The following is a 20027-nucleotide window of genomic DNA, read 5'->3' as shown; positions in this document are numbered from 1 at the left end:
CTCCACTTCCATCCACCTCAAAAACGTCCAAAGCATTTTCCTGAAATAAGTTCTCAGTTGTTTTAGGTAGAAAACCTAACACTGAAGTTAGCATCTGATTCAACGGGTTCCTGAACAAATCATGTGCTGACTTCAACTTTTAAGAACAACATGAAGGTGGTGATTAAACATTTCTCTGCATCCAACTCGTCCTCTGTGAAGTAGCTGGTGAACATTTCAACCAGAATAAAAAGCGAAATACGACCCCACAGACAAAAACAGTCACACAATTTTTGTTCTCCCATTTTTTTATTAGGGTGAAATATCATTTCCATACATGCTAATTTTCCACCGTTTCTCCAAAAGTGCTGAAGATTTGTGAGAACATTTCAGAAAAGGTCTCTACCGCTGCTCCACTTCTGAAAATCTCATCGATCATTTTCATGTCGCCAGCACCCATGAAACTGGTCACGTCAAAACTAGTTGAGTCTTTGGAGAGAGATGGATCTGGGCAAAAACCTGAGTGGTAGAAAATAAACAGTTTTGATTATACTCTTATGACACAAGACAATAAAAATTATACTTCATATCATCTACTTAGAGATTCAGGACTGAGTATGGAGGTGGCACACTTCTCTGACAAAACTTTGTAAATCAGAAATTTATTTGAATTTAAAGTGTCTCAGCTTTGCTTCCAAGTATAAGATGAGATTCACAGTGGAAGAAAGAATGTATTCGCTGACACAGGCTCTTAATACTGGTACATGCCTACAACCTGGGGGGTGACATTGACAAATGTATGAATGATTAACCCAACCAGACGGAGAGTTTGTACCTTGGTTTGGATCCAGGAAGGCGGCTTCTGGTAAGTTCAAACACTCCACCTGCTTCTTGAACTCCTGCAGCTCAGCAGCAGAAACCTTCGGTCTCCTGCCTGAGAGACACAGCATGCAGACGACGCACTTTTGTTAAAATATCAGCATTTTGAAGTGTCCTTAATTGATAAATGAAAGCTCTTTAAACAAAACTAACCAGATTTGTTGTAATAGTTGAGAAGTCACTCTAATATTGTTTGTGGTTTCTAGAACTAATGATAATAGTAATAATACATATATTAATAATAAGTATTATAACGTACTATTTATTCCTAAAGCATATATAAAATTACCATGCCAGTGTAATAATATACAGCATTTGTAAAGAGCAGCGTTCTATTGTACGTGACTTCATTTATAAAGTACATAAATCCTGTGATGGACTTTGGATAAATGTTTCCTCTGGGCCCCACACACACATCCACCACAAAACACACACAAGCACACACACGCACACACACCACACAAACTCAGAACTTTAGCTTGGAAAAAAACAAACAAGACTTGTTATGCAACTCATCTATCCATTAAAAACTCCACGCATCTTTTTAAAAATCTTTTTATCTGCATTTTCATTATTTTTAAAACAAAGCTTGAACTCTAACAATTATTCTGGAATTACTGGAACTCTAGAAGACTAGAAAAATAGATATGTGCAACTTTACAATGGTTTGCTTTGAACCAGAACTTACACACTGTTACTTTCCACAACTGCTGTGAAGTTGCAAAATATTCGACCAGTGTGGCTCAGTTTTCTACCTAAATTCAGTTTGTCTGATGTTTAATCCACTGAACCTGAATTATGAAAACATACGACGCATCTTTTCAAGTTTTTGGTCTTACTCAGAAGCTGTACACCTCTGTATGAACTTCTTCCAAATGTTGCGTTGTAGTACAAAACCATGCAGTCAGGACAGCCTGTTTTCAGCTGGAAACTAGTTGTGGAGTACGGGTAGGCTGCAAAAAGAATTTAAAACACGTTTGAAAATGTGTTTATCTTCAAAGAGCATGAAGGCCAACCACATTAGATATGGTGATTGAAGAAATCATTACTACCTACTTAAAGTAAAAGTGTTGTTTTCCAGGGTTGAGTTAAACGTCATAGAGAAGCATAGACCAGCCCTTTAAGAAAAAGAAAAAAATGTTAAAAAGCCTTTTCACTTAAATTACCTAATAGGCACGTCATAAATTTGTGTTGGTTTTGTATATGTCACATAAAACAAAGATAGAACCCGGAAACTGAGGGTTTAAATTACATCTTCAGGTGCATAGAACCGATCATGATGTTTTCCTCAGTAGCAGCGACGTAATTCGCCCAGAGGGTTATCCTTGACATCTCCAACAACTGTTTGGCGCTGACTACGTCCGTGCTCTCTGCTATGAGGTTCCATCTTCCGAGCAGCTGGAAAACGTCGGATGTGTGATTGCTTTCATCAACCCTACAGATACAGATAAAACCTGAAGACCTTCAGAGCTTCTTACCTGATCCCTCCCAGGGATCTGAATTCGTTTGGTTAGACTTTCACAGTTGGTCGTAGGAGCTGTCTGTCCGAGAGACAGAAGACTCAACACAGCCACAGCTACATGCAGAGACTCCATCATGGCTGACTCGCTGACTGTCGGTCGTGGCTGTACATCTGTGCTTTTGGGTATCAAGGTTCATCCCATGATACCCTAATAGCAGCTTCAATTGTTTACTTTAGTGTTCAAATAGATAAGAAAACATCAAAAAGAAAAAACAAGTCTCATCCCGTTAGAAGTTCTTGGAAAAATCCATGACTGCACACAGAAGCAGTGGTACTGGTACACTGCAGGACGAAACAAAATACACAAAGACTACGGCTTCTGGAATTGTGATTTTTATTCAAAATAACATGTAAAAAGAGGAGCAGTTTTCTTCTTCTGTTCAATTTTAGTGGATCAGAGTCCTGGCTCTCTGGGCCACACTGAATAAATCAACAAACGCTTCAGTTTCTTATATAATTGTCATGAGAAAGGAATAAAACCAGAGCACTGTTTCAGTTTATAAACATGTCAAAAAGAGAATCCAAAAATTTTCCCACTCGAAATCCCATCTTTGCCTGCAGTACCGAGTTGATTGCGCTCAGGCCCTCAGAGGGCGTGATGTCGTCAGGGCAGATTTCTGTTTTCATTAAAAAAAATTTTTTTAAAATTCAACTATTAACAATCGACATATACTGGAACATGGGGGGGAAAAAAAGCTCAGATTTTCTTACCGTTGTCTGAGTTTAACATTATAGGTGTCGGCATGTGAAGGCACTCTGCTTGTTTCTTGAGCTGCTCCAATGCAGCAGGTGAGACGCTCCTGCTTCTGCCTAAAAAATAAAACTGTTCCCTTTTAATTGCATCTTTTATTAAAGACTAAATGGATTTAATTGTAAAGCCCATGCAACACGTTTCCACTAATATTTGTGTTTCGTGTCAAAACAGAAAAAAAAAATGTTGGTAAAGTGTGTTTCTTACTAAAGATAAGCAGACTAGTGAAATTAGTTGCAGAGATGATGTCCTCTTTGGCAACCAGACAGTCAGCGCACTCTGTTGACAGGTAGACCTCTTTGAGGTAGAAAGGTTGCTCTGTGGACAGCAAACACAGCACAAAGCAGACAGCAGAGTGGATTGCATCAACATAAAGGTGCTTCATGTTCTCCCTGTTACTTCTCTTTACTTACCGATCAACATTGTGCTGTTCTCAAAGATCACGTCGTATGCTAAGCTGGAGCAAGTCCCAAGTCTATAATGTAAAAGGTATAAGATCTGATAGTTATTCCTGTGATCAGAAACTAACCGTATAAAGACCTTATATAGACATTAAACCAAAATTAGTTCTAATTCCCCCCGTGAAAACTATGAAAACTATGCTTTTGCCTCACCTGGAAGAATACTCAAGAACTCATGTGTTATCAAAGAAGATACTCTTGGTTTCCTGGTTTCTAAATGGCTCTAAAGGCAATTTAGAAATTGAGAAAAAAAAAAAAACATTTTAAAAGTCAACGTTTCTTCAAATATTGACTTTGCGAATCCATTCGGGGCTTGTAATGGGAGTACTTGTCCATAAGCTAACCCTGTTTGGGGGTAATGGCATGGAAAAGTTGGGGAACTCCTGTTCTAGACAGATCTGCCTTCTGAACTATACTTATTTACACCAATAGTGTATATGGTTATTTAAATTGAAGGCTACTTGTATGTAGCGCTAATATCTCATGTTTTGCAAAGTAGAAGCATATCTTAGGTGGGTAACTACGTGAAGAACAGCAGTTTAAAATGAATAAATCCATATTTCTCTGTCTGCAAATATTCAGCTAACAGTGCTGTTGCGTGGGACGCTTTACATCCTCTGACTCTGGACGATATTGAGAACGTTGCTCTTGGAGGTGACATTCAGGTCCAGCCAGGTGTCAGTCATCAGGTAGGCCAGCGACCGACTTCCTGGGATGTCAGAACTCCCCCCGATGTAGTACCACCGACCCAACATCTGCAGCACACACACATCACAGTGTACAGTTGATATATGTTGGAATATAACTATTGGTGTCATTTAAGGAGTGTGCAAACCTTTTAAAATGATGAAGCGATATGCAAATCGTTTCAACGGTTTCTTGGAAATAGATGTGGTGGACTGTATCATAAGGAAACTATATCAAACTATATTAAAGTGAAGAAGTGGCTAAAGTGTTACTTGTTGGGGATTTGATGAGATAAAGGATTGTGGCTATGGTTTGATTTAAAAAAAAAACAACTTTCAAGGAGATGTTGGTTTAAAGCTTAGAATACAAAATTGCAGAGATGAATCAGAAGTGACATGACTTAGTGCCAATATCTGCTATTTCTAATTTAAACTTACAAATCAATCTAAATAAAGCTCGGACCTTTCATTAACACATCAGAAATTTATTTTAGGAAAGTTGTGTTAGATTTCACACCCATTTATTAGGGAATTAATAAGCTGCAATTAGACAATCTGTTTACATGTTTAGTTTTAATTTAATAATGCTGACAGGGACTTACTTCTTCTTTGCTGATAGCTATTGGTTTGAGTAGATCGTCACAGCGGCTCAGAGGAGCAGAAAGTCCCAGAGAGAAGAGACTCAGCAGCACAGCAGCAGCAAACTTCATCTTCATGAATAAGCTTTGAGTTTTCTTCTCACTATCCTCCTGTGTCTTAACTTTATACCTCCTTCCAGCTAACTTTTCGTCAGAAATGTACCGTCAGTGTGTCACAAATTTAGTTTCAACAGTGTCCCTTCTGGGTGAAACCTACAGGCGGTGTAACCAAGGTAAAAGGTTAGAGAGAGAAAACAGATGTTGGCCTTTTTTTTGAGGGCGATTGATCAGATCACATGGAAGAGAGAGAGTTGAAGATAGAGACACGTGTACAAAACTGTTGGTACCCTTCTGCTGGTGACTGAAAAGCCCACACTGGTCACTGAAATAACTTGAAACTGAGAAAAGTAATGATAAATAAAATGTTCCTGAAAGTTAACAAATGAAAATCAGACATTGCTTTTGAAATGTAATTCAGCAGATCCATATAAAAATAATAAATAAAATTACAGACAAGCATGTTAAAGGTAAAGACTATAAGACCATCTCCAGGCAGCTTTATGCTCCTATTACTGCAATTATTCACAGATTTAAGGTCCACAGGACTGTAGTCAACCTCCTTGGCGACAGGAGGAAAAATGACACACTGAAATGTTAAAAGTTCAGAACCTGCAAAGAAAATTTCAAGTCAAACAACTGTCTCTACTACTCTTCTACTTTTGCCAAATGTTCAAGTAGCTAAAATGACTCCTGAAAAAAAACCCCAACTCATTCAGACTTCTGTTTTAAAATTAAATCACAGAGGCACTATTTCAGAGTTGCACATGCTAACAAAGAGAAAAAAAATCCACAAGGGGAACTGAAGCATAAAACACCCCAAACTCTGAACAGCAATAGATTTCAAACACAGCACTTTTATGTGTTCAAGCAAAAACATTTTGCATTTTAGTAAAATCCCAGCTCTGACATCACCAGCTGAACTCTAAAAATCACTTAAACCAGTGCTGAAATCGCTTAACGGTTAAAGATTTACACAACATATCAGGTATTCACATGAAGTTGAGAAAAGAACATTCTCACGTGTTCGATGTTCAACAGGAACATAGCGACTTGGAAAAACATACTTCTAAAAACCTGATTTGGAAAAATACTCTCACCAACACACCAGTAATGATTTTTTTTTTCTGCAGGTGAAAGGCGCTCCACTGAGGGTCCCCTAAAGAATCATTTCTTTAGGTTTAAAACACAGAGAACTGGAACAGTAACCAGTAAATGTCAATGTCAATTATTAACAATGGATTTTAGTACTTAGTCCATCCATCCATCCATTTTCTTCCGCTTATCCGGGGTCGGGTCGCGGGGGCAGCAGCTTCAGAAGGGAGGCCCAGACTTCCCTCTCCCCAGCCACTTCTTCCAGCTCCTAAGGGGGAATCCCAAGGCATTCCCAGGCCAGCCGAGAGACGTAGTCCCTCCAGCGTGTCCTGGGTCTTCCCCGAGGCCTCCTCCCGGTGGGACGTGCCCGGAACACCTCACCAGGGAGGCGTCCAGGAGGCATCCTTACCAGATGCCTCAACTGGCTCCTCTCGACGTGGAGGAGCAGCGGCTCTACTCTGAGTCCCTCCCGGATGACCGAGCTTCTCACCCTATCTCTAAGGGAGAGCCCAGCCACCCTGCGGAGGAAACCCATTTTAGCCGCTTGTACCCGTGATCTCGTTCTTTCGGTCATGACCCAAAGCTCATGACCATAGATGAGGGTGGGAACGTAGATCGGCCGGTAAATCGAGAGCTTCGCTTTTTGGCTCAGCTCTCTCTTCACCACGACGGACCGGTACAGCGCCCGCTTCACAGTAGACGCTGCCCCAATCCGCCTGTCGATCTCCCGCTCCCTTCTTCCCTCATTCGTGAACAAGATCCCCAGATACTTAAACTCTTCCACTTGAGGCAGGACGACCCCCCTGACCCGGAGAAGGCACTCTACCCTTTTCCGGCTCAAGACCATGGCCTCGGATTTGGAGGCACTGAGCCTCATCCCGGCCGCTTCACACTCGGCTGCGAACCGCTCCAGTGAGAGCTGCAGATCACGTTCCGATGAAGCCAACAGGACCACATCATCCGCAAAAAGCAGAGATGCGATCCTAAGGCCACCAAAACAGATCCCCTCAACACCTCGGCTGCGCCTAGAAATTCTGTCCATAAAAGTAATGAACAGAATCGGTGACAAAGGGCAGCCTTGGCAGAGTCCAACTCTCACCAGAAACGAGCCCGACTTACTGCCGGCAATGCGGACCAGACTCTGACACCGGTCATACAGGGACCTGACAGCCCGTATCAAAGGGCCCGGTACCCCATACTCCCGGAGTACCCCCCACAGGGCCCCCCGAGGGACACGGTCGAACGCCTTCTCCAAGTCCACAAAACACATGTAGACTGGTTGGGCGAACTCCCATGCACCCTCCAGGACCCCGCTGAGGGTGTAGAGCTGGTCCAGTGTTCCACGACCAGGACGAAAACCACACTGCTCTTCCTGAATCCGAGGTTCGACTATCCGACGGACCCTCCTCTCCAGGACCCCTGAATAGACCTTACCAGGGAGGCTTAAGAGTGTGATCCCCCTGTAATTGGAGCACACCTTCCGGTCCCCCTTTTTAAACAGGGGGACCACCACCCCAGTCTGCCAGTCCAGGGGAACTGCCCCCGATGTCCATGCGATATTGCAGAGTCGTGTAAGCCAACACAACCCTGCAACATCCAGAGCCTTAAGGAACTCCGGGCGGATCTCATCCACCCCCGGGGCCCTGCCACCGAGGAGCTTTTTGACCACCTCAGCGACCTCGTCCCCAGAGATTGGAGAGCCCAGCCCAGAGTCCCCATGCTCAGCTTCCTCAACAGAAGGCATGTTGGTGGGATTGAGGAGGTCTTCGAAGTATTCCGCCCACCGGCCCACAACGTCCCGAGTTGAGGTCAGCAGCGCACCATCCCCACTATAAACAGTGTTGGTGCTGCACTGCTTCCCCCTCCTGAGACGCCGGATGGTGGACCAGAATCGCCTCGAAGCCGTACGGAAGTCTGTCTCCATGGCCTCTCCAAACTCCTCCCACGCCCGAGTTTTTGCCTCAGTGACAACCAGAGCCGCATGCCGTTTCGCCCGCCGGTACCCATCAGCTGCTTCTGGAGTCCCACAGGCCAAAAAGGCCCGGTACTTAGTTTTTAAGAAAAATACTTTTTGAAGAGGAAACTAAGCATTAGAATAAGGAAGAAAGGAGATTTTAAATTTTAATTGCTTGTTGTTCTGGGTGTGAGATGGTCCTTCCAGTTTATTTTAAAACTGCTGATATATTTTGGATTTATGCACAAACATCATGGTGTGAAGAACATTTAAAAAAAAAGAAATCCAGGGAACAGAAGTTGTCTGAACAACTGCTCCTCTGCTGATGGTTAAACTGGTTTGAGAAAAGGTAGTAGCTCAAATAGCCGTTTGTTAAAACCAAGGTATGCAAAATATCATCTCTGAATTCATAATGGAAATAGCTGGACTACAGCAGCAGAAACCCCATTTGATGCCACTCCCACTAAGGACAGAAAACTTAGGTTGTGGATCACACAATTCCCAATAACAGACTAACCAGGAAAACTTTTTCTAAAAAGTCTTGACATTTGCTGCGATATAAAATAAATTAAAAAAAGTATTTCTGTGTTGTGAAGCTCTTGGTCATCCATAACAAGCATAAAACACGGTGAGTAGACATTTAACATTTTGTCCAACACCTAATAAATAAACAGACAAAGGCGACTTATCAAAAGTGTTTTTAATGGAACTTAACAGACAGCACTTTTTTTTTTTTTTTAGATGTCTTAATTTGGGACGAGAACAAAAGGATATCAAACCAACAATAGAAAAAGGTCGTATCAGACTGATGGTCCTGAATATACAATGAAATCTGTGAGCACGACCTAACTGCTGCCGTCGAGCTCTGACGGGAGGTTTGGGCCAGGATGGAGGTGGGTGAAGAAACTACCGTCTACAGGGGGAAGATAAGAAGGATGAGCAGCTCTCCCTTCAGCTCCCGCTCTCCTCCATCTATTCTGAAGTGATGGTGAAGTTTAACAAGAGGATGCAGGGAAACCGATGGAGAGCAGAACGACATGATGTATTGATCTCATCCCCTTCCCCAGCATGAGGACGCATTGAGGACAAAGCAGGAGCTGGTCGACGCTACTCCATAGCCTCCTGGTTCTCCTGATCTGCACCCATATCCTCACTAGCCTCTTTGCCCTCCTTGCTCCTCTTACTCTTCTTGTGTTTGTGTCTCCTGTGGCTGTCGCCCTCCTCGCTGTCGTGTCTCCGTCGACTGCTGCTGCTGCAAGAAACAGGAGGAGGACACAGTGAAACGAGGGCAAAAGACAGGAGGAAGGAAGAGAAATCAGAGATGAACAAAGATAGGTGAATGATCAATAAGACAACAGCGGGAGAGGGGACAAGAGGACAAAGAGGAGGCATGATGGGGAATTGATCAAGGAGGAGGTATCTGTCAATTAGGAGAGAGAAAGATGAGAAATAAACAGAAATTCTATTTTTGCCAAGCCTTTCAGCTCAAACTTTTCAGATATTTTTAAAAGAGCTTCGACTGACACAAAGTTTAATCTACTGCAAGTGTCGGTAAATATTAAATCTACATAGTTTTATTGAAAAAGCAAAAGAATCGGCTCGCAAGATGCATGAAAGACAGAAGCTAAGAAAGAGAAATATTAGAGACGCAATCAGGTTTTTACGGAGCCCCTTAGAGGGTATGGGGAAAATTTCTATTTTGCATTCCCTCGCAATATGCTTACTGCAATATCGGCTGGTCAATATACATTGAGAATTTATAGATCCTCAGTGAAAACTTCATTATTAACTCTTTGGTGCAAAAAAATGATTGAAAATTGACTTATTCACTGCACGTGTATGTCTGTTTGTGTAAGGTTGAGATGGAACTGCACATGAAAACGGCCCTTTAAACCATTCAGTCAACCAACACAAAAGGGACAATTAAAACGGTTTCATTACACCGTGATCAAAACTCAGAAATAATCCAAATTGTTTGAATGTGTTTTTTATTTCTTTCCTTCTTACGAAAAGTTTCCGCTTACATCATAGGTTGTGGTGAATTTCTATCCTAAAAAAGAAAATATAAAACTTCAGATGTTTCACAACAAAATATTAACAAAGTTTTTCCACGCATGTTAATATTTCGTTGTGAAACATTAACATGCATGGAAAAACTTTACAAAAGCCTTATATTATGGCAGAAAGTGCGATGGCCACCGTAAGAAAGGCTTATAGTATTTAAATGTGCTGCATGAACTGATTAGTATATTATTGAGAGAAGGCAAAACCTATAGTGAGGTAACGCAAAAGAAAAAAAAATCCTTAGGACATCCGTCTTTGTTTAATTTACATAATGTGTTTTGCTTGGTAATTATTCACTTTTCTTTTCAAATAAGAAAAGTGAATAACCTTTTCTTATTGGTTCTCAACCTGTTTTATTTACCAGTTAAGTGAAAGTAATTCACTTATCAATAATATCCTAATTTATTATTTACCCATTAAAACAAAAAATCTAAACTTTTTATTAGTTCCACAAACACATCAGAAAACATCACTTTGCATTCAGTTTTGAGTTTAGATAACCTCACATTAAAGTTAGGGACGCCAATGCTTTCATGCATAAAGAATTTGCTTTCTGCTGGATTCAGAGCTGCAACTTTAAGTGAATAACCTTTTCTTATTTGTTCACAACCTGCTTTATTTACCAGTTAAAATAAAACAAAATCAGAACCAATTTGATTGGATCAGACATTAGGACAAAAATTGCAGCTTGCAGGTGAAAATATAAAGGTAGCCAGGAAACCATATCAGTAAAACTCTGATCTGAACCCATAAAGTTTAGGAATGAACAGCTGTTCCTGAGAAAGACTGTAATAAAGAAGGATTCAGGTTTACAATCTGAAAAATTGTTTTTTAAGATGTTGTTCTTATGCAGCGAAGAAACAAGGAAAAGTAGCATCTGAATGAAGAAGGATGAATTTAAAAAGTGCTACTGTAAACCAGTTAGCTCGTTATGAGTGTGTGCTGGTGTACCTGTGAGAGGACTTGCGACGTCCCTCCTCTTTCTCTCGGTGCCGCCTCTCTCTGTGTCTCTCCTCTTTTTCTCGGCTTGCCCGGTCACGATGGCGCTCCCCGTAACCACGTTCTTGGTACTCACGGTAGCGATACCGCTCCTCATCACTATGGCAACAGATTGAGAATTATCATCCATCTGGATGAAAATTGTTCATCGAAATTGTGCATTTACTCATCTACATGGTTTCTAAAGTGATATTAAAGACACTTTTCTATATGACGGTGACAATCAAGCACTTATCTCCATCTAAAGCCTGAGCTAGAATGATTACATGACAGTGAAGCCCCCCCACCCCACAGGTCGTTCTCCAGAAGAATACACACCATTGTTGTATCTGTCCTTCTGACCTGGTGTAGCTCATGGTTGAGGGGCTGTGCTCCCTCTCTCGCTCGCGCTCATGCGTTCGCTCTCTGGGCCGGTCCCGCTCCTTGTCTCTCTTGTCTTCCCGACGGGAATAATAGTCCCAAGGTTTGCTGTTGTCCACCATGGGGGGCCACGGAGGAGGCACGCCTCCAGTTAAGGGTGGAGGGTAAGCACCTGGAAAGGAAAAGGAGACGAGAGTTTGATGGAAATTAGATCCCGAAAACTGCAACACAAACGAAACACTGAGCTCCTTTAAATCAAGGCTAAACCTCCCCACCACTTCCTTTTAGAATTGCTCTAGTTAATAATAATTGCAACTTTAATCAATACATTTGATGTATATTTGATGATGATTTTGATGATGTGACAAAATGTAATGCCAATTGCTAGTTTCATAACTGGTTACTATATTATGTTTTTATCATGTGAAGCACTTTGAACTGCCTTGTAGCAGAAATGTGTTATACAAATAAACTTAACCTTTATTCAGTTAATTATTTTTGATAGTTTTCTTATCATGTGATAAGGAGAATGCCAATAAAAATGTTTTACCTTGAGGAAACGGGTACGGTGGGACAGAGCGACCATCGTAGCCTCCAGGATGGCTGTTATGGAAACACAGAGAAGACACTGTGTTAGTAAATTGAATTAATTACAACACTTTATTAAACATCCAGTTCTTTATTTAAAAGTATTCTGACACAAAGTAAAAAAAAAATAAAAAATAAAAAAAAAAGTAGATTAAAGCTGCAGTATGTAATTAAAAAAAAAAAGAGTTTTCTACATATTTGTAAAACTGTCACCATGTCCTTACAGTAACAAGATGAGCCATAATCAGGGGAAGAAAAAAAAATAAAATAAAACACTTGGTCAGAAACAATCAACCAAAGAAACAAGGAGGATTTTAGCGCTGTCAATCAACTTTGTGAATACGCTGCTCACACTCTCAACCTGGTTATCTCCTGCGGTACAACTCCTTACCCACAACAGAGCCATGCCATGACTACAAAGGCCACCATTGACGACAACAGCTTTCACGTTATTCAATGCCATATTGGAAGAAAACATAACTTCAGAGTTCACTGACTTTAATTGAAAACATGTTTACATAACTGAGAGCACATGACAAGTAGAAACATTAACCCCAGATTGTTCAATGCAGCTGCCATCAGGGCGAGTGTTGTCATGGACGTTACCTATCCATTGGGGGAATTAGAGAAGGTGGAGGGCCGCTTGTTGGAGGGTGAAAACCAGGAGGAGGAACTGTGATGGGCAATCCTGTGAGGTGGAACAAGGTGGAAGAAATACGCATACTCAAAGCAACCAGTTTTCACAAAAAAAAACAAAAAAACAACAGAATTATAGGAGAAACTGAACTCACTGGGTGGAGGTATAAGAGGAGGTGCAGTGCTGACGTTTGGTGGAGGAGGGAGGAAAGGAGGCGGGGGTATGTTCGGAGGAAGTGGTCCAGGGGGGAAGAAGGTGGGAATCTTGGCTGCGGCTGGTTCAGCTTCTGATGTTGAGTGTTCAGATATCACCTGTGCAACAACAGACAGCAGAGGGCGCTGTTAGCATGTCGCTCAGGTCTTTGAGAAGAAACTTGTTTCAGTTGCTTCTGTACCTGGATGTTGTTGCCCTCTAGATTGTGTCTGCGTCGTCCCTCAACCCTGCTGATCGTGGCCGTCTGTCCACCAATCACATCAATAGTACCACTTGTCTTCCTACAGTCAGAATATTTAAAAAACATTTGAGCCAAAGCAGAAACCAAAACAACAATGATTTATTACTTCTTGCAAAAAAGAAAACCCCATCAAGATGAATGATGATGGAATAAAACATGGAAATATGATGTTTAGTTGACAAGAAACATACCAAAAATCTTTAGCTACATCATAATTAAACTAATCAAACTATTAAGTCTAAACATTATTAGGTTAAAAAAATAAAATAAAATTGCAAATCAGCTATTTTTTATTTCTCAAGAACAAAATGATGCTCATCAATAAAAATAAACCAAAATTTACAGAACCTCAATACGTCAGGTGTTTCTCTCATAATGAACAAAAATAAGCCACTTTTAAATGTCAAAAACAAATACCACATTGACGTTTAGCTTAGTTTTTGTAATTCTATTTTTCCAAGCCTTTCCTCCTTTCTTTCTGCTTCTAAAGACAGATTAAAATATTTTCTAATGTTTTCAATTTATTGTTGAAACTACTCTGCATTGGAAACAGTGTTGCCTCATATTAGTCTTCTCTGGGGGCCATTTGGAAAAATAAATGTTCTGCTGCTCAAATTTTTATAGAACATTTACAGGTAATGAATAATGTCGATTTATTATTTAATAAGTTGCAATATCTACAAAATCTCTAAACTTTTATATGTTTAGTTAACAAAAAAGTGGATTTTATGGGTTTTTATGAATGGGTATAATTTTGATTCTTTTGCCTTTTTTTTATTTGTTTTTATATGTATTCCCTAGTTTTACAAACAATAAGTTAAATAGCAAAAGCCTAAAAGAACTGTACACAATATGTTATGCAAGCTTAGTTTAGCTTTATTTTATGCATTTATGTGACTGACTTCTTGTTATAATGTGACATAATTTGTATTACCTCCAAAGGAATTTGCCAACTATAATTACTCCAAGAAATGTGATTTCAGATACTCTTATTGCAGCAGCTATTAGCTTCAAGGTAATTAATCAAACCTGCATTTAACCAGGATAGAAAACTAATTGAAAGCATTTTGTTTTTGCAGCTAGGAACATTAAAGTACAGATGTTACCTGGTGATCTGACTGACAGCAGACTTGTACAGGCTGACAGGAGACGTAAAGTCTGTCTTGGAGGTGTGAACAACCAAACTGGATACATCCTTTTCATTTCCTGTTCTGCCCTGCTGAACCTTTGCAGACAGCCAGAGGAAATCATAATTAGCTAAAGATTTTCACAGTTCGTACTGTCAGTGTAACTGATGAATCTGAGTAAACTGGTAGAGGAACAAATGTCATACAGAGATCTTGCTGGTCACTGAGCCAATTGTAGAGACCTCCAGGCCCATTCGCAGCCTCTTCTGTTTCTCACAGTAAGCCTTCCAGGTGTCCTCATTAAAACCATAGTTGAAATAGTCTGACAGATCGGCTCCTGCAAACCGAATCACAAAGACACTTTCTGTGAATTACAGCACTAATAAACCTGGGAAAGTAAACAGGGATACGCATTTCAGCTTGGTTTATTATGTGGCTGTAATAAAATATAAAGTGTATTTGAAAATGGATTAAGTTTACAATCACATTTGAAGGCAGCATAGACAACTATAATGTGAGCACTGATCCGTTTTCCCTGAAATTACAGTCTGAATTATTTTAGCAAAACATGTGGCTGTAATATTTTAGATGATTATTGTGATGAATCTCTCGATTGCATTTGATTTTTCCACACTGTTCTTTTACATCATTACAATAGTCCTTTCAACCAGTCATACATCACAGAAGCAGGGAGAAGCTGAGTGCATATAAAATTAAAGAATAACTTTCCAAGTATAGCCCTCTGCAAATATGATATTGTGGTGATCATTGTGATTTGAGAAAGTTCAACAGACCTGGCTTCCTCCAGGGTTTCTCTTCAAAGCTCTCCATGTCCACCTCCAGCACAGGAACGCCATTAATGCTTCCTGGTGCATCCAGATCCACGCCCTTCACCTTTGTGGTTACTGGAAATAAAAACAACATCTTAAAGGCTGTTTTCACAGAAAGAAAAGAGGTAAAACTGGTTTTACCTCTTTTCAGGTTAACTACAGAACCTGAAAGTAGCTTAACCTTTCTGCAGGTTAAACTACAGAAGGGTGCCAACCTTGTCCATAAGGTCTGGATCCTGTTGTCTTTATGTTGAGGTTAACAGGGGGGGTGCCATATGTCCTGAAGAGAGAGAAAGAGAAAAAGACATGATAATGTGAGATTATGCTGTTTTCCTGGAGGACATTTTAATATTGGTGAATGCTGATAATCATATGACTTGAAATAAGAAACTAAATTAGTTGTGTATAAATTGGATGTTTGTGGCTCTGCACTACATAAACACACTAAACAGAGATGAAATAATAGTAAGTGTGAACATCTTTCTGTTTGGAGCTCACAGCAAACACACGCATGCCCTCATTATAAAGTCTATACAGCTCCATTATTTTCAGCAACAGTAAGGCTTTCTTATTATTTTAATTAAAAAGTTGCTTCTAACTTTTTAGATGCAACTTCTAAAAAGTTAGAAGCAACTTTTTAGAAGCAACTTTTAGTAGTTGTTGAAACAACTAACGCCTGACAGGAACGACACAGTTCAGTTCACCATTTTATGTTCTGGCTTATTCAGGAGAGCGTTTTCACCAGTTGAACTCTCACTGGGAAGGCGGGGTGAAACCCAAAATTCTAACATGGCATCCATTGGTGCTACAGCAAACGCATCGCACTGGAAAGATTTGTACTTGAAGCAAGCAGTGGCCGCACTGCACCCACTCACACCATACCGCTCAGAAGAAACGAGGCATCGGTTGCTATTTTTTAAAAGACTCTTTATCTTCTAAAGCTTTTAGGTTGCATTTAACAAGCATTGCAAAATATATTTTAATATATAGAGCCTGAATGCATGGTACTTATTTAATTAGCCACAACGTGAACATTGTGTAATGATAAGTTTGCAATGTAGTGCATAAGAAGCCGCTGTCCAAAAATCTCCTTCAAGATTTGACTCCCTCAAACAGAAAATTATATGAAGTTGCTACTGAATGCTGATTGGATCTAGGTTTTATTTTCATTAACTTCAGAGCTTCCTTTTCCATATTTTATGTTACAAATTAACTCCAGTGTGAATTGCATTCAATTTTCCCTCAAAACTCTACACACAACACCCTATAGTGACAAGAAAAATTCTTATTTTAAATTTATTTCTGTAAATATATTAAAACTAAAAAAAAAATAAAATAAAAAATCAATGTATGCATTCACAGCCTTTGCCATGAAGCTCAAAATGAGGTTTAGCTGCATGTCGTTTCCAAAAATAATCTTGAGATGTTTTTGCAGCTTAGCTTAAACATAAATCCTCTTGAAAATATTCTAAGGAAAACCTACGTGTATTGCGGTGCTCCAGTTTTGATGTCACCAATGGTGACTCGGACATCGTCGTCGTCATCATCGCTGTCGCTGTCGCTCTCCACATCCTCGCCTGCAGCTTCACCTTGGGACTGAAAGCCCAGAAAAAAAGCGACACATGTAAAGCCATGAATGTTAATGCGAGGTCAGAAAGAAAAAAACAACAACAGTATCAGAAAGGTGAACAACAGAACAAAAGAGAAGGATGTGCCAGGATGTGAAGAGGTTACGTACCTCGGAGACCACTCCGTTGCCCGTAGCGTGTACATCAACAACAGCAGCAGCATCGTCTGTTGAAGTCTCAGCAGGTGCACTGCAGGTGTAAAACATAATCAGACACCATCATTAAAAATTAAACAACCAATGTGTTCTTAATGGATAGAGTTTTGAAAAGGACAAGATAATGATAGGTTAACTATTTCTTCCTCCCTGAATTTTACTTGTTGCAAAAAAATTCTGTTGAAATGCTTAAACTACAGCGTTTTGTACAATCTGTGAATCAGCTTTCTCCAACCCCAGACCTCGACTGCAGGTTTCCTGTAACTTTTGGAAGCATCTCTGCATATTAAGCCTCTGCAAGTCAGTGAATTAAATAAATGATTAATAGAAAGAAGATAATTCGGCCATTTGATGCAGGTGTGTGGAGCGGGGTGGATCCAAAACGTTGCAGGTCAGTGGCGCTAAAGAACAGGAGTTGCAAACTCCTGCTGTAGATGATGGCGGCATGACTGATCCTGGTGTAAATACAGAGGTTTGAACCAGTAATATAACAAAAGCATCAATCTGAGATTTTGCCCTTGCGAAAGGAAATCTTAGATTTAAAAAATCTTATCTAATCCCTCGACTGTGTAAGTAGCAGTTTGTGAATGCACCAACCCACAATGATGTTCCTCTAGAGTAGAGTTTGTTACCTGGCAGCAGCATCTAGCTTGGGTTCTTCATCTTCCTCTTTGCTTTCTGACTCATCTGAAATACAGAACAAACAACAGTTTAGCTAATAAAATTACAGCAGTATTCTAAAAAATTAACTTATAACAGCAAAAGACAGAGACTATTTATCATAATACGGTACAATCCTATATATTGTTTAGTTTCAAAGCATGCTTCTGTTGTTGATGCTAAAGGCCCGAAGACCAAATCAAACAGTCAATGCTAGTTAGCTTCCAGGCTAATGTTCCGTTATTCTCACAGAACGGAGAGGTAATTACTGCTTAACGCTTCGTTATCAGAGCTGCAGAGAAACCACAACGCGTCTCTAATAGATAAAGGGAGTTGTTTCTAGTTGTTTTTACCTCCATAAAGCCATTCCTCCTCTTCGTCACCGGCGCTGGCGTCAGTGGTAGCTGTTTTGTCCGCCTCCTCCCCGGACATGTTGAGCTAACGTGCAGTTTAAACCAACAGCAGCCGAAGCAACAAGTCCCAAGTACGCTTAGTAACGCAAAAATACGAGCGATATTTATCCCTGAAACGGGAAAGTGTAGTTAAGAACCTAAAATATTACTTCTTACATTCATATTAAACCTCTGGAAGTCAGCGAGACGCCCGGAAGAAGCTGCGGGGCCCGCTAAGGTCAGAGAACTGGAGCTGAAAATCACAGCGACCCCAGCTGGACAAAAATAACTACTACTGCTTCAGGTTAGTTTGTTACCGGATAAAAGGATAGTTTGGTACAGTAAAAAGTACTCACAATCTCTGCTTAAGTAGAAGTACAAATACCTGAAAAATGTTCTAGTAAAAGTAAAAGTACAGGTTGAACTGTTTACTCAATTAAAAATAAAAAGTTTTGAAATGTACAAAAAGTAGAAAGTAATTTTCACCTTCAAGAACACAGAATCACTTTTGATAAGTCTAAAATACTTAAAAAGTTCTAGTCATACAAAATACTTTATTTTTTTCTTCTGTTGACAAAATGAATAAACTCTCCGTAACAGCGTGGATATACTGGAACAGCAGTTCTAAGAACAAGCCAGTTATATGTAAATAAACAATTTTCAGTATTTTCTTCAATTATCTGCTAGATTGTGTTTTTTGAATAAAATACCTCGTAAACATACTGAACTTTGTTTTTGTGACATGAAAATGTGCAAAACATTCAAGTGGTATGAATCATTTTGTTATAATCACTGTGAAGAAAGTCTGATTGTCATGCAACCAACATTTGATGTTGTTTTATCATCAGTGTTTCTTCTTCATCTTCTCCTTCTTCTTCTTCTTTTTTAAATCAATGTTTCATCTTGATTACTCAGTTTAATTCATTTGGGATGTCTGAGAACAATAATCGTGTCCCATTGTTAGTCCAATATTGCTCCGTTATTGTTGTCTGTTTCTACATTTCATGATGCACCACACATTTTCGTAATGGGCTGCAGCGGGCAGGCCAATACAGCACTTAGTAAGCATAATTAATAACGCAGCTCTGCTTTTCTTTCCATGACAAATGCAACTCCTATAGAAATCTGAGATGGAGCCAGAAGACTGCAGAGTCAGCAGCATCAGATACATGTTGAGCTTGATGTGTCAAAGATCCCCCTGCTGACTGTAAAAGTCTTCAGCTCCCTTGTGTTTTTTCACCTAATTCTGTGAAAAATCTGCTCCACAATCAGGTTTCAAATATTTCTGAGCGAGGCCTGAAAAAAGGAGCACAATTAGGATCTAGGTGCACTTTTGTTCTGTCATCTGGAAACAAAAAGAGACCTTTTGGTGGATATTACGTTATTTTTAAAACCGCTCATTATTAAATCATTGCAAGTCAGTAATTTGATGTAATCACCTGGATTTCGTTAGATAGAAAGGTAAATTTTTTCTACCAATTTGAAAAACTAAGCTTGACCACATTGTTTAATAACTAGGATGGAATAGGATCTAACTACTCCTATGTTTCAGGATGAATAAATTCTCGTAAGATTTGCAGTTATCAGTTACTTATGAGTTATTCTAATAGTTTTCATCTGATTAAAACAGCAGCACGGTGTATTTCCTTCGTTTATTGCACATTCCTTTACTGTTTGGTTTCATAAATGGAGGAAAATACATCAGTTGATTTGTGTAGCTGATAGTGGTTGGTTCAATAACAATTATAAAATCTCAGTGGTTTTAAAACGCACTAAACTTGATTGGTACATCATTTCCAGCTTCAAGACAAATCGAATGCAGAATACTGTAAGCTCCTATCTCTTAGAGACATCACTCCTGACTATCTCTGTCCTCCACTTGGTCAAAAACAAGTGAAGGACACTGAACATTGAAAACTGATGTTTTTTGATGGAAGCTACAGACCAGTTAAAAGATGGTCCACAGACCAGATGAGACCCAAGTGAGACTTCATGACCTTCATGCAAAATGTCATTAGTGTTAAAAAAAACTGACACTTTATGGTGCTGAGAAGACAGGAGAAGATAATTACAGGGAGGAAAACCTGTTAGAGACTGGGCTAGAGATTTGC

The 20027-nt window shown here is 39.9% G+C and overlaps 2 protein-coding genes across 4 annotated transcripts; both read right to left on the bottom strand.

The window, feature by feature from the left end:
* Positions 1-269: 269 nt before the first annotated feature.
* On the bottom strand, positions 270-5180 carry LOC103468923 (uncharacterized). Of its 2 annotated transcripts, XM_008416312.3 has the most exons (11): positions 4881-5180; positions 4205-4347; positions 3545-3606; positions 3339-3449; positions 3092-3190; positions 2337-2997; positions 2111-2256; positions 1915-1976; positions 1698-1811; positions 815-913; positions 270-498 (listed from the first exon to the last, which is right to left on the bottom strand). In XM_008416312.3, the coding sequence occupies exons 1-6, from the start codon at positions 4992-4994 to the stop codon at positions 2873-2875; spliced, it is 654 nt and encodes a 217-aa protein (XP_008414534.1). In that variant the 5' UTR covers positions 4995-5180; the 3' UTR covers positions 270-498; positions 815-913; positions 1698-1811; positions 1915-1976; positions 2111-2256; positions 2337-2872. The 2 variants fall into 2 exon arrangements, with proteins under 2 accessions (XP_008414534.1, XP_008414523.1); XM_008416301.3 differs by lacking the exons at positions 3092-3190; positions 3339-3449; positions 3545-3606; positions 4205-4347; positions 4881-5180 and having other exon boundaries at positions 2337-2507.
* Positions 5181-8707: 3527 nt separating this feature from the next.
* On the bottom strand, positions 8708-18172 carry fip1l1b (FIP1 like 1b (S. cerevisiae)). Of its 2 annotated transcripts, none has more exons than XM_008416334.3 (15): positions 17878-18172; positions 17497-17551; positions 16820-16898; positions 16565-16677; positions 15297-15361; positions 15046-15156; positions 14458-14588; positions 14231-14349; positions 13065-13164; positions 12825-12981; positions 12640-12721; positions 11996-12048; positions 11428-11617; positions 11038-11184; positions 8708-9274 (listed from the first exon to the last, which is right to left on the bottom strand). In XM_008416334.3, the coding sequence occupies exons 1-15, from the start codon at positions 17954-17956 to the stop codon at positions 9130-9132; spliced, it is 1626 nt and encodes a 541-aa protein (XP_008414556.1). In that variant the 5' UTR covers positions 17957-18172; the 3' UTR covers positions 8708-9129. The 2 variants fall into 2 exon arrangements, with proteins under 2 accessions (XP_008414556.1, XP_008414547.1); XM_008416325.3 differs by having other exon boundaries at positions 11404-11617; positions 17878-18171.
* Between the last annotated feature and the right edge of the window lie 1855 nt (positions 18173-20027).

The sequence above is a fragment of the Poecilia reticulata genome, chromosome 1 (genome assembly GCF_904066995.2).
Source record: "Poecilia reticulata chromosome 1, P_reticulata-male-v2, whole genome shotgun sequence".
Lineage (NCBI taxonomy): Eukaryota > Metazoa > Chordata > Actinopteri > Cyprinodontiformes > Poeciliidae > Poecilia > Poecilia reticulata.
Note: the sequence above shows the minus strand (reverse complement) of the source record. Positions and strands in the feature narration are given on the sequence as shown.

Coding starts and splice junctions, on each gene's coding strand:
- LOC103468923 (XM_008416301.3), bottom strand. CDS start 2,456: ATGATGGAGTCTCTGCATGTAGCTGTGGCTGTGTTGAGTCTTCTGTCT. Junction 914..1,697: donor CAGAGGTGTACAGCTTCTGA/GTAAGACCAAAA, acceptor TGTGTCTCTCAG/GCAGGAGACCGAAGGTTTCT. Junction 499..814: donor CTTCCTGGATCCAAACCAAG/GTACAAACTCTC, acceptor TCTACCACTCAG/GTTTTTGCCCAGATCCATCT.
- fip1l1b (XM_008416325.3), bottom strand. CDS start 17,956: ATGTCCGGGGAGGAGGCGGACAAAACAGCTACCACTGACGCCAGCGCC. Junction 16,678..16,819: donor GCAACGGAGTGGTCTCCGAG/GTACGTAACCTC, acceptor CTGGGCTTTCAG/TCCCAAGGTGAAGCTGCAGG. Junction 13,165..14,230: donor GCTGTCAGTCAGATCACCAG/GTAACATCTGTA, acceptor TTCTGACTGTAG/GAAGACAAGTGGTACTATTG.